This window comes from Schistocerca americana, chromosome 9 (assembly GCF_021461395.2).
Source record: "Schistocerca americana isolate TAMUIC-IGC-003095 chromosome 9, iqSchAmer2.1, whole genome shotgun sequence".
Lineage (NCBI taxonomy): Eukaryota > Metazoa > Arthropoda > Insecta > Orthoptera > Acrididae > Schistocerca > Schistocerca americana.
Window position 1 is genome coordinate 60,400,863 of NC_060127.1, and position 14,882 is coordinate 60,415,744.

At 41.3% G+C, this 14,882-nt stretch overlaps 1 protein-coding gene across 7 annotated transcripts in view; it reads left to right on the forward strand.

Annotated features, from left to right (window-relative positions):
- The window catches only part of LOC124551072 (zinc finger protein 271-like), a 114,736-nt gene that overhangs the window by 51,169 nt on the left and 48,685 nt on the right, over nucleotides 1-14,882 (forward strand). For all 7 annotated transcript variants that reach the window (XR_006967767.1, XR_006967766.1, XM_047125962.1 and 4 more), the window contains exon 3: nucleotides 1,739-1,807. Coding sequence is in view for 5 of the 7 variants with exons in the window: in XM_047125962.1 (XP_046981918.1) it covers nucleotides 1,739-1,807 (69 nt within the window). In the remaining 2 variants the exon portion in view is untranslated. The remainder of the gene's footprint in view (nucleotides 1-1,738; nucleotides 1,808-14,882) is intronic.

Below are 14,882 nucleotides of genomic sequence, written 5' to 3' on the forward strand. Positions count from 1 at the left end.
CCAACCAGTTGCAAAGAAAGGTTTATTTTAACATTCAACCCGGGTTTTTAAATTGTAACATTTTCTTCAGAAGTAATGGGCCCTGAAAATTATATTAGGCTTATAAAAGGTTTTAAACACAACAAAGAAGAAACAAATATATCTAAAAACAAAGATGATGAGACTTACCAAACAAAAGTGCTGGCAGGTCGATAGACACACAAACAAACACAAACATACACACAAAATTCTAGCTTTCACAACCAATGGTTGCTTCGTCAGGAAAGAGGGAAGGAGAGGGAAAGACGAAAGGATGTGGGTTTTAAGGGAGAGGGTAAGGAGTCATTCAAATCCCGGGAGCGGAAAGACTTACCTTAGGGGGGGGAAAAAAAGGACAGGTGTACAATCGCTCGCGCGCGCGCGCGCGCGCACACACACACACACACACACACACACACACACACACACACACACACACACGCGCGCGCGCGCGAGCGAGCGAGCGTACACCTGTCCTTTTTTTCCCCCTAAGGTAAGTCTTTCTGCTCCCGGGATTGGAATGACTCCTTACCCTCTCCCTTAAAACCCACATCCTTTCGTCTTTCCCTCTCCATCCCTCTTTCCTGACGAAGCAACCATTGGTTGCGAAAGCTAGAATTTTGTGTGTATGTTTGTTTGTGTTTGTTTGTGTGTCTATCGACCTGCCAGTGCTTTTGTTTGGTAAGTCTCATCATCTTTGTTTTTAGATATATTTTTCCCACGTGGAATGTTTCCCTCTATTATAAAGAAGAAACAAATGTAGACAACAAATTGTAAAATAAGCATACTCACTTGTTATATCACACACTGATAAACTACATTGAATAAAACCAAATGGTTTGTCGTATGAGAGACTCGTGTTAAGAACAAATAATAACAAGCCATAGCTTAAGACTGTAGCACCATAGCATTTTAGGTGTGAAGGTTATATTGCAAGTGTAATCTTCCATTATTGTAAGACTTTTGTTGAAGTAAAAGTTGACTTAAATATAGTAAATCGCAATGATGGCATCTGGATTTCATAGAATGCATAAGATAAATAAAGAGAATCAACTGCCCAAATGTACATGCTGTAGAACATTTTAGGGACCATTACTCACTCTGAAGAAGATAATTTTATAATTATCAAAACCCAGGTCGGAGGCTACAATAAACCCTTATTTGTAACTGATTGGCTGATCTTTTCAACCTCTCCGTGTTCACTGTCTTGCAGCTGTTGAGTTAGAGCCATGTTTAAGATTTTAACTGTGAAGATATTTATAGTGATGCTTTGCACCTGGTAAAAATAAGAGAGAAAGTCAGAAAAGTGTGTCAAGTTAGAAATTCATGGCAATCGCCTTGCAACAGTCTGCCCCATATCGAAATCACATAAATGTGGTTGTATATTTGAGTTATCTTGACAAGAAAAATCACCTGTGAGAGAATTCTTTGTAACGATGAAACTGGATGGACAGGGTAAGCCAAGATCCATCATCATCTCTATTTGTAATACTGTTCAGAAAACATCGGGGGGGGGGGGGGGGGGGGGGGGCAGGGAGGGGGAATAGCTGACATTGAGCTCAGATAACCTAACGTTAAGGTGGATGCTCGTGATAAGCAGGAAGTACGTGTATAGATATTCCGCTGTCACAACATAATTATTTGTGTTCTGTAGACCAGTTTAATCTGCACTTCTCGTACTCTGTGTTGCACCTGTACTTCACTGTGTCCTTTTCTTCAGGTGGAGGCTGTCCCACTCACATTTCCGAAGCAAGAGATGGAGCTTCTATCTGTTAAGGAAGAACCTTTGGTAAGTACGAAAGTTCACCTGTACAGAACGACTTGGCTCCTGTGCAGAAACACATTCTTGTCCTGAGCACTGAGCAGTTGCATTCCTCTGTTGCAAAGGCTTGGCCGCATGGTTCGATTGCCGGATGCCAACTTCCACACTTTGAACAATCTCACTGCTCTCTATTCACTATAACATTGCAACTCAGTCTTCATAGAATTCACAAGCAATGCAATATCTTGATTATTGTGCATGTGTGACTGTATACAGTGCCACTAAATTTCTGACAGGAGAGGCAAACATGGAAGCAAGAATCTCATTAAAAGCTGTGCTTGAGAGGGCTGCAGGAACAGCTAGCTATTCCAATCAAAAATAAAAGTATAAAGAAGGAGGGGGAGAACATAGCTATAAGAAGTGTGGTTTTAGGTTTTCCTTACCTCCCTAAGAAAATCTTGAATATACACACACATAAAAAAAAGTTTTGCATCACCCCGGTTCCCAGGACTTCTGAAGATAGACGTTGACAGTGAATATTGTAGCACAGATAAAGTCTCTTTGACTTGTCATACATGTCACTAAACCCATCCAAAGATGTAAACAACAATGCATGAGCAGTGACTCTTAGATGGAGGGAGTCTGACAAACGATCAGTTCCAGTCATTCCACCAGGAAGGAGGTACACAGCTCATGTTGTCTGTAGTTCAAGCATGCGTAGACGGTCAATAATGTGATTCGATCGCATCCACATTGTTACTTTGTGCCAGGAAGTGCTCTCAACAAGGGAAGTTTCCAGGCATCTCGGTGTGAACCAAAGTGAAGTTATTCCGACGTGAAGGAGATACACAGGGACAGGAACTGTCGAACTGTCAATGATATGACCGCTACTTACGGATTATGGCTCGGAGGAACCCTGACGGAAACGCCACCATGGTGAATAATGCTTTTCATGCAGCCACAGGACTTAGACTGTATGCAATAGACTGCATGATGCGCAACTTCACTCCCAACGTCCATGGCGAGGTCCATCTTTGTAACCACGACACCATGCATTGCGGTACAGATGGGCCCAACAACGTGCCGAATGGACCGCTCAGGATTGGTATCACATTCTCTTCACCAATGAGTGTCTCATATGCCTTCAACCAGGCGATCGTCGGAGACGTGTTTGGAGGCAATTCTGTCAGGCTGAAAACCTTAGACACACTGTCCAGTGAGTGCAGCATGGTGGAGGTTCCCTGCTGCTTTGGGGTGGCTTTATGTGGGGCTGACGTACATAGCTGGTGGTCATGGAAGGCGCTGTAATGGCTGTACGATACATGAATGCCATCCTTCGACCAATTCGCGTCCCCATCGTGCACATCTTGTGAATGACTTCCTTCAGGATAACGACATCATTCGACTAGAGTGGCCAGCATGTTCTCCAAACATGAACCCTATTGAACAAGCCTGGGATGGATTCGAAACAGCTGTTTATGGATGACGTGACCCACCAACCACTCTGAGGGATCTACGCTGTTGAGGAGTGGAACAATCTGGACCAACAGTGCCTTGATGTACTTGTGGACAGTACGCCACAACAAATACAGGCATGCATCAGTGCAAGAGGATGTGCTGCTGGGTATTAGAGGTACCAGTGTGTACAGCAGTCTGGACCACCACCTCTGGAGGTCTCGCTGTATGGTGGTACAACATGCAATGTGTAGTTTTCAGGAACGATAAAAAGGGCAGAAATGATGTTTATGTTGATCTCGATTCCAATCTTCTGTACAGTTCTGGAACTTTTGGAAATGAGGTGCTGCAAATTTTTTATTTTTTTTATTTTTTATTTCTTTATTTATTTATTTTTTGTGTGTGTATGTATTCATGCGGATACTCATCTGGGTGGCATCACCCAGAAGACATGATATTTCTGCTGACTGATTTCTTGCCATCTTCAAGCATTCCTGATGGTAGATTGATATCTGCTGGGTTCTGCTTGTATATCCTTTTCCCTTTGCCACAGCCTCCAGCCGGCCGCCTCCGGGTGCGAACCTGGTCCATCGGTTTGGGGAACTGCGACATTAAGAAGTTTATCTAGGGTCCACAGTTGTGCTGTGGCTGGTGGTGAATGCATATCTCTGCTGGTGCAGCATCCATCAGTTGTCAGGGATGCCTGAAGGTGGTGAGAAAGTGGCTTGCCGAAATATTGCAGCTTAAAGGCACCAGACTGAATACCTGAGAAATATTCAATAATATGAAAAAGATAGACTGCTACTCACCATATAACAGAGATGTCCAGCTGCAGACAGGCCTGTCTGTCTAAGACGCAACATCTCCTCTGTATGGTGAGTAGCAATCTATCCTTTTCCTAACATTGTCATTATTCCATCCTGGATTTTCCATTCATCGAGAAATATTAAGGGTAGCAATAAGAACTTCTCAAGGCTTCACTACATGAGGAAATGTGAAGAATAATACAATGTAAGTTTTATACAGGGTGATTCAGGAAGATATGTAAATAGTTTAATGTGTTATTCTACAAGTAAAACTAAAGAAGAAAGTTCATGTAACATAGGTCTGCAAATGTTTAGTTTCAGAGTTATGGCTAATAAAAGATTTTGCCTGAAATTTAGCAACTTTGCTAATCAACAGTGCACTGGGAAAGCAAGTATGTGAAACTGATTTTTAAATATTCCTGAGTTTTCATATTGATCAGAACTTGTATTTGAGACCGTGTGAAATGAATTTCTCAAATACTTGCATTAGAAACATTTGCTCCTTGTGTAATTGCTGATTTGCTGATGAAAACAATAAAAAATTAGCTTATGTTGTAGACTTTCATTCACTGATTCCTAATGGAATAGCTCTTTGTGGCAATTCCATGCACAGACACAAAGTATTCATTACACTTACATTTGCTGTAAGGATGTCATCTGGTGTCCATCCTCAAACTCCATGTAGGCAACTGTTTAAAAGATTAGGCCTTAATACTTTTAATCTGTCACAAAGTTCACTGAGGCACCATTTGGATATAACAGCAGCATTCATAAATATAACACTAAGAACAAAAATAAACTCCATTATTGACAACTTAACCTTTCTCTTGTACCAAAAGCTGCAAAATATTTGACCATTGCCCTTATGAATCAATGGTACTGACATTTAATGAAAGCTTTGTAAACAAATTGAAATCATTTCTGCCTACAAATCCGTCCACTCCACAGATGGGTAACTGAATGGATATTGTCTGTATGTGGTTGGCTTACAGTTCACAAATTTCATGGTAGATTAAGATTAAAAAAAGATAGTCATGTAAATTGTCAGCATATAACCATGGCCGGGTAAGCAAAGTGTGTGTTATCTGTGAACCTACTGAAAAGTCATCTATATACATACTCTGTAGACAATTGCGAAATGCAAGACATATAGTACTCGTAGTGAGTTGTCACAAGACCCACAGAAGTGTGAAAGGAAAATATCTGTATATCTACATCTAAATACTTTAGGAATGACACAGCGAAAGACAAAAGTGAGTGCACTCTGGCTGAGGGGAAAAAAAGGGATTACTCTGAAAGGTAGAAAGTTTCCTTTCTTTTTTGTGTGTGCCAGTCAACAACTTTATACAGGGTGATTCAAAAAGAATACCACAACTTTAAAAATGTGTATTTAATGAAAGAAACATAATATAACCTTCTGTTATACATCATTACAAAGAGTATTTAAAAAGGTTTTTTTCACTCAAAAACAAGTTCAGAGATGTTCAATATGGCCCCCTCCAGACACTCGAGCAATATCAACCCGATACTCCAACTCGTTCCACACTCTCTGGAGATGTTAGAGAATTGGCTGTTCCCTCAGCTCGAACAAGAAGCACAATAATTCATATTTCAGCAGGATGGAGCGCCACCACATTGGCACTTATCTGTCCGTAACTACCTGAACGTCAACTACCCGAGGCGATGGATCGGCCGCCAGGCAGCCCGTGACAGAGCACTTCATCACTGGCCTCCAAGAAGCCCTGATCTTACCCCCTGCGATTTTTTCTTATGGGGGTATGTTAAGGATATGGTGTTTCGGCCACCTCTCCCAGCCACCATTGATGATTTGAAACGAGAAATAACAGCAGCTATCCAAACTGTTACGCCTGATATGCTACAGAGAGTATGGAACGAGTTGGAGTATCGGGTTGATATTGCTCAAGTGTCTGGAGGGGGCCATATTGAACATCTCTGAACTTGTTTTTTAGTGAAAAAAAAACCTTTTTAAATACTCTTTGTAATGATGTATAACAGAAGGTTATATTGTGTTTCTTTCATTAAATACACATTTTTAAAGTTGTGGTATTCTTTTTGAATCACCCTGTATTTCTGCTTTTCAGTTTGTATCTCCTTTACTCCTAAGGTACTTACAGTCTACCAGAGCTTTGCTGTAAAATTATACCTACATCTGTATGTAAACATGATTAAATGTGTTGTAAAAGATTCTTTTTATAGTGATGCATGAGCTTTCCTTCTCATTCTATTCACAGATGAAATTTGGGTAAAATGGTTGCAGATATGCCTTTCGCTGCTATTAGCTTTTTTATTTCCACTGCCTCTGCAGCAGATGTACATGGCATGTGATAAGTATTTGTGCATTCTGTCCTGATAACCGATTCTTAGATTTATTGATATAGATTTCATGGGATATTCGGCATATAGTATATCGAAGTCATCCTTTGTCAAATCGCGTTGGGACTTATCTGGAACATACTCTCGAACATGTACTTAAAGATGGTCCGAGCTAAATTTATAAGCAAAGAAAGGAAATTAAATAAAACTATATCAGGAGTCAGTATTGTTCCATGTACATTTCAACCTTTATATTTCTGACATAGCTGAAACTGGTGCAAAGAGGTTTGGATGTGCTGACAATGTAGTATTTGCGATTCAGTGCAAAGAGTTCAACCCTCAGCAGTATCAATTTAAACAACAAATAAACTGGAGATCTATATGAATGACACAGTACTTCCCTACCAGAGTCACCTTAATTATCTTGGAATTACGTTTGATAGGACACTATATTCAGGAAGCATCTTGAAAAAATGTCTTGGAAATTAAGGAAATGAAACAACCTAACCCAGGAAGTCTGCAGTACTAACTGGAGAGCATTAGCAGATATGTTTTGAACTATGGTGCTCAGTTTTGTGTTTTCTGTGGCTGAATTTTGTGCTTCAGTGTGGTTGGACAGCCCTCGCATAAATAAAACAGTGGAAAATTCAGATTGGAATGCAACAGTATTATGAAAAGGATAGTTGCTACTCACCATATAGCAGAGATGCGGAGTGATGCAGATAGGCACAACAAAAGAGCTTTCACACAATAATCTTTCGTCCAACAAGGCCTGTGTCAAAAGTAGGCAACAGAGACCCACCCACCCTCATGCCTGCCAGAGCATGCGCCCCGCCCCCCCTCCCCCCCCCCCCTGCCCCCCACACACACACACACACACACACACACACACACACACACACACACACAAATGCCTATATGGCTTGGCACTGTGCCATATTGTGCTTTAAGTGTGTAATGTATTTCAGGCTCTTTCACCCTACTGACATAAATTTTGTGCCAGTATAATGTGGAGTTATTTGATAGAGTTTCAGTTTATGGCTGGGCAACATGTAACTCGATCTTTTTTTGGTCTCATTCTGGTTTATTTATGTCTCTTGTGAATCTGCTGATCATAACTGTGTGTAACTCATTGTTGGTTCATCAGCAACTTGTGTGCATCTGTAGCCTTTAAATCGTTAGCCTTCAGACTTTGACTCCTCTATACAGTTGCAGAGCTTTATGGGTCAGTGACATTAGTAGGTTGTAGAGAAAACACAGCTCCCTATTTTAAAATCATTTTCATTATGCTTTAACCTTAAGAGCTGGTAGATGCAGGGAGGAGAGCACAGGTCACACCCACCTGCAAGAAAGACGAGAACTGAACTACTATCCAGTATCCTTGATACCCATTGCTTGCAGAATCTTAAAATATATCAAATCTAAAGAGGTGTCTGAAACTGAATGATCTCTTCTATGATGACCAACATGAATTGGGTAAACATTGATCCATGAAACATGAGCCGTGCTTGCCTCTCACGACATTGTAAAGCCATGAATTGAGACAGTGAGGAAGATGTAGTATTCCTTCACTTTCAAATAATATTTTACATAGTACCACACCTACACTTATTTTCTGAAGTACACCCGTAAAGGGGTAACAAACAAAATTTGTGACTGACAATTTCTTAGTAGGGAGAACACTGCATATTATCTTTGATAGAGAGTTATCAACAAATGTAGGAACACCTTCAGCTGTGACCCAGTTAAGTATGTTCGGATCCTTACTGTTGATGTTACATGACTCTTTGCAGACAAGATTTTAAAGTGGTGCAATGAGTGGCGACTTGCTTTAAATGTTTAGAAATGTAAAAATTTTCACTTTAAGAATGAAGATGATTACAATATCATTGAGTCACAGCTGGAACTGATTGACTCATACAAATGCCTGGGTGTAACATAGGTTCAGTCATAGGTGAAGCACGTGGCAGACTTCATTTTATTGGCAGAATATTAGGGAAGCACAACTACCCTACAAAGGAAATTGCTTATAAAACATTTGTGTGGCCCATCTTAGAATATTTCAGTGACCTCCTGGATGTGCAAATGGAAGATATGGACTTATTGGTATGTGTAATGTTTTCCACTTTCCATTATGTCGCTTGCAGTGAGAGAAATGCTGATACTGTCGGTTGGGCACATTAATTTCTGTAGCAAGCAAATCTAATGTCTTCACTGCATAGAGAATATATGAACTTAAGAGTTGTGGTCATAGTGTTGGGCTGTCCAGTTTTCTTCGTAATTGGTATGGTGCCCTGGAAACTTAAGCTTAAACACATTAGAAAATGCAAACGGCCAAAGTATGTTAATTTAGAGTGTCTGATGTCACTAAGCAGAGATGATTATTATTATTATTATTATTATTATTATTAGACTTGCCATAATTGATTGTCTGTTGTTTTGCTATTGTTCTGTTCCTCCTTGTTTTTGTTATCAGATCTTACAAGTTATTGTTAAAGCAACTGGTGATGCATGTAACTGCTCAATTGTTTCTATGCTGCATTGACTTGGATGGAGAATAATGGTTTCAGAGTGCAGACAGAACCATCACACACACATCTGCAGACTCCTGTCACCTGCAGTGTCCACCATATAGCAATTAGGCAAAAAGCTTTGATCAGTCTGTATGTGAGTGTGGATTACACTGTGGAACAAATTTTCCCTGAAAATTTGTGAATTACTTAAATTTAGGATTTCTGCATTTATTTAGATATAATATCATGGAAAAATAGCTGTTGAATGAAATACTTAGCTCCAGCTTAAGAAATGTGTTCAGTTTTATACCATTAATATAATGCATGGGTAATTCCATGTCAGTCCAATGCACTGCTTGACCCATTCAGATTCCTTTCACATTTTGTGCATTCAGTGCTCCAGATAAATAGATACATGACAGTTGTAAAGAAAGTTACAGGCTGGCTAAGTTTGGAAACTGTGTGAAATGTATGCTCATCTGTCTCAATACAAATGATAACTCTGGTTCCACTCTAGAGACAGTAATGTAACACGTACCATTGTAAAACTGAAGAGTAGAGCTCTACTACATTGGCGTGCAATGTGGCAGGGTTTTAAGAATTTTCACTTGCAAGATCATTGACCTTGAACTTGAATATCTCAAAACACACCACCTTCAAGCTTTTTGAAAAAGTATATTGCATTGCTCCAGAGTGTTACTATAAATATTGTCATCAGCATCAAATCTGTTGTGATTGACTTGAAAATGTTACTCTTCTGCTTTGAACTGACATGGAATTGCCTGGATACTTATTTGATTAGCAATATACCCAAAACCTTTAATAATAGAAATTTAAGAAATTCTGGATTCTGAATCCCTGGAGGTGGTGATGAATGTGAAGTCACTCATACTGATAAGATCTGATAAACATTAACTCACCAAATTACTAAATTAAACCAAAAGGAATGTAAGAATTTTCCAGGATTTTTTTTCAGTTTCTTATAGAAATTGTTAAACATACACAAGCTATCCAATAATTTATAACGAATACAGAAAATACCAGTAGGTACTATTTTATTTAGTAATATGAATACTTTTTACATTGGCTGTTTCTGACATGACCTATTGAAGAATTTTTGAACAAACTATAAATGAGGTGTGTGTTTCCACTTGGCTCGTCGCTTTTAGGTTGCACTTGGAGCACCCTAGCAACAGTCCAACAGTATTATGCCAGAACAAGAGTTCACTTTTTGCACACCTCATCTCTATGATTGCAATATACTGATGAAATCAATCAAGTCTGTCAAACTGCTCCGCAGTTTTCGGGCAGGAAGTTGATGTAAGCATGGACAAATTGTATTTTCAGAGACGTGTTACAGCCAAGGTTTTCATAATATGACAAGATTTCACCTATAATTTCTATATAATTCTGTGCTCTTATTTACCGACAGGTTTAAACAAACATTTTTGACATGATTCTTCAGCTTCTCACGGCATATCTATTGATTGAACAGTCCACTGGTGTGCTGCCAATCCATATTGTCCAACAGACTTCACTCGTGAGGGTGCACAGCCGACTTGTATCCCCTCCCACTGTGGGCCGTGCCCTCCACGGTCCACCCTCTATGGTGCATGTCGGCAGTCATGGAGATGCTTGCATTGTTGCCTGTGGTAGTGTCAATACAGTTGCTCTCTCTGGCCTAGTCGCCAGATTGTTGTTTGCTGAGCATCTTCTTAATTAGACCCACTGCTCGATCCCAAGCCTTGCTGAGATTATAGCTGCAGTCCCCAGTCATAAGATTATCTTCAATGCAAATTTCAATGGCTTCTCTAATGACACTGTCCCAGTATTAGAAAGTTTATGCTAAAATCCTGGTGCTTTTGTATTCCATCGCACAATTCTCTGACAAACAATGCTGTGTGTGTGACCACCGACTTGTAGTGGTACATTAGTCGAGTGTGCCACTTGTGTTCTTGGCATTGATGTTCAATAGTGAGTACTGTTCATTGAATATATATCTTGTCGCACTGGCACAGAAAAAATTCACACTGGCCAGTGTTTGCAAAGCTGATAGCTGCCACTACTGTGCACAATGGGGTACTAGAAACACTACTACACAGGGTGCATACCATCTTGGACACAGAGGTCTACCCCAGGAACTGGAACACCTCAAAACTGTTCTGAAAAACAGATCCTCAGAATGGCTGATTAAGTGCACTATTCACCCCACCACTACAGTACAATCTGTAGAGATGGGAGGAACCATGGAGCAAGATCAAGCCACAACGTTTATATCGTACACTGGTGCACTATCAAAAAAAGTCATATGCATATTGAGAAAGCACTGTGTAAGAGTTGCCTTTTTCACACCCAATAAAATGCGGGCATTATTGAGGACTGTTAAAGGTGACTTTGATTTGTGGAAGATCAGGTTGTATCAAATTCTGTGCCAGTGTGGCAAGACGTATATTGGACAAACAGTGCACACAGTCAAAGATCGATGCCAAGAACACCAGCAGCACACTTGACTAATGTACCCTGACAAGTCAATGGTTACTGTCGTTACAGAAGTGATAAAAATTTGCACCCTGGAGACTCTTATCAGTCGGAACTATGGTTGCAACAATAGCAAGGTATGGGAATCAGCAATGAGTCTATGTAAGATGACGCTCAGCAAACACAATGATCTGGTGATACGGGCAGACAGCGCACCTACATCGACGCCACCACAGATGCAGACGCTTGTGTCTGTACGACTGCCGATTTGCACCCTTGGGTGCATATTGCAGAGGCAATGGCTTGCAGTGGGAGGAGAGTAAGTCAGCCTCGGGAGCTCAATTTGTCAACCCACCTGATGATGGTGACATGTCTGATCACTGAAATATTGTGCCCATTGGACACTGTGGAGTAGCAGTACACCCGTGGACTGTTCAATAAACATTTTTTAAAACTGTCCGAAGCAATCTTCGCATTACCATATGATATTTCTTCACCTTGTTTGTCTTTGAAAAGCTCTCAAATCGGTGACAACATTGATACCCTCTTTGACATTTGGTTCACTCAGTCGTGGAATTTTTTCCCTCAAATGCTTGTAGGCTTTGGCATTATTGTTCACTTCTTTAATGAAATTTTCCATGTGACCTAACTTTATGTGTAAAGGATGCAGGATCGAATAGTGGCTCGAGTAAGCTTTCTTCCCACTGAAATGAAGTGAATTTTTTTCTAAGCTAATTTGCTTTTGGTGTAGTGAGCTGCAAGAGACTTTAGTGTCTACCAGTTGCATATCTAGTAAAAGTGCAACAGGCTGAAGGTCACCACATATCTGCCATTGAATTTCACTCTACTTGATGACTCCAAGTAAGCATTCCATATTTGCATTAGACTCTTCCATCTGAATAAGCATACTGTAACTGAAACAAGCTCCTTACCAATCTGGAGAAGTAAATATGTTGGCAATAAATATCGTCTGTTTTCCTTTATAGACAAAAATTTGTGTAAAACAAAAGCCACAACTAAGTTTTAATTTTCTTTATGGTATTCATTATCATCATAATGGAACTGATAAGAATTGCCTAATTTCATGTAATTTATATTTTCATCATTACATGGCATTGTTTATTTACTTCTGTGTATAAACTTTGTCACTTACAGAATCTACAGAACTTATTGGATCGGTAGGAAATAGTGATCTTTCATTAGATAACCCACACATAACAAGAATAACTATTTCTTTAAAGTAAGCTAATGTGACACACGTCACTGAAGCGGTGTTGCCTAAAAAGACTTGCAACAGGAGACCAGTCTACCTGTCAGGATGCCCTAGCCACACAAAATGTAATTTTTTTCAACATAAACTAATAATTTTTGTGATTTTTGTACCTGCATATGGTAACTAAAAATTATGATCATCTTATTGCATTAAAATTTTGAAGGCATATTTACTGTGTATATTCTGCAGGACATTGACAGTTATTTGCAACACTATTTCCAAATTCCATTATCTGTTGTCATCTACATGTATCTGTGCTTTCAAAGTAGACCACTTGTCATTCATAAGTGCAGAAAACTCGAAATTTAGTATCCCATTTAGAGAAACATGTCATCACATTCAGAATATAGCTTGTTCAGAACATCATGTAATTAGGCCTCTCTAGTTCTGTATTGGCTAAGTTTGGTAGAAATCAGTCAACTTCGGGCCATGGGCTTTTTGTGTCTGGTTGTTGCCAGCTTAAAAATACAGTATCTGTCTGTGCTAGAGCCATTACAAAGTGGATGTCATGCCGGTCCATACTGAACCAGTAAGCAAATGTGTACTGTGAACACTACATAAGTAAAAGAAGTAAACGCATAGTTAAACCCCCCTCCCCCCCCTCACACACACACACACACACACACACACACACACACACTCTGCCACACCCCCTGCAGTTACGCATTTTGGTAGGCAGAGGTTGCTTGCTCTGCTCTCCCCACACTGCTGAGGACTTAATCAGGACATTGTGAACAAACTGTATGTTTGTTTATGGCACTGAGTGGCAACATAAATGCTGGTAGTCAGTGAATCACTACAGATATCAACTGTGTAAAACTGTATTTTACTGTAGACTGAGAATTGAGCATCTTGCTCATACCAGAATCAGTTTTCATTTAAGGAGGACTTGATGTAGTTCATTTGTCATTCATTTTCTTCATCAGTAGTGACAGGTGTGAGCAAATGATGTCAGCTTTGTTCAAGAGGCCTCTGCATTGTTTGGCACACTTAATTTTATGGATTACATGTACTTAGTTGTTTGGTTAGGGTTGTTGTGGCTTTCAGTCTGAAGACTCATTTGATGCAGCGCTCCACTGTACTCTATACTGCTTCTTCGTCTCTGAATAACTATTGCAACCTACATCTGTGTGAACCTGCTTACTGTATTCATCCCTTGCTCTCCCTGTACAACCACCCCTCACTCTCCCTGTACAACCACCCCTCACTCTCCCTGTACAACCACCCCTCACTCTCCCTGTACAACCACCCCTCACTCTCCCTGTACAACCACCCCTCACTCTCCCTGTACAACCACCCCTCACTCTCCCTGTACAACCACCCCTCACTCTCCCTGTACAACCACCCCTCACTCTCCCTGTACAACCACCCCTCACTCTCCCTGTACAACCACCCCTCACTCTCCCTGTACAACCACCCCTCACTCTCCCTGTACAACCACCCCTCACTCTCCCTGTACAACCACCCCTCACTCTCCCTGTACAACCACCCCTCACTCTCCCTGTACAACCACCCCTCACTCTCCCTGTACAACCACCCCTCACTCTCCCTGTACAACCACCCCTCACTCTCCCTGTACAACCACCCCTCACTCTCCCTGTACAACCACCCCTCACTCTCCCTGTACAACCACCCCTCACTCTCCCTGTACAACCACCCCTCACTCTCCCTGTACAACCACCCCTCACTCTCCCTGTACAACCACCCCTCACTCTCCCTGTACAACCACCCCTCACTCTCCCTGTACAACCACCCCTCACTCTCCCTGTACAACCACCCCTCACTCTCCCTGTACAACCACCCCTCACTCTCCCTGTACAACCACCCCTCACTCTCCCTGTACAACCACCCCTCACTCTCCCTGTACAACCACCCCTCACTCTCCCTGTACAACCACCCCTCACTCTCCCTGTACAACCACCCCTCACTCTCCCTGTACAACCACCCCTCACTCTCCCTGTACAACCACCCCTCACTCTCCCTGTACAACCACCCCTCACTCTCCCTGTACAACCACCCCTCACTCTCCCTGTACAACCACCCCTCACTCTCCCTGTACAACCACCCCTCACTCTCCCTGTACAACCACCCCTCACTCTCCCTGTACAACCACCCCTCACTCTCCCTGTACAACCACCCCTCACTCTCCCTGTACAACCACCCCTCACTCTCCCTGTACAACCACCCCTCACTCTCCCTGTACAACCACCCCTCACTCTCCCTGTACAACCACCCCTCACTCT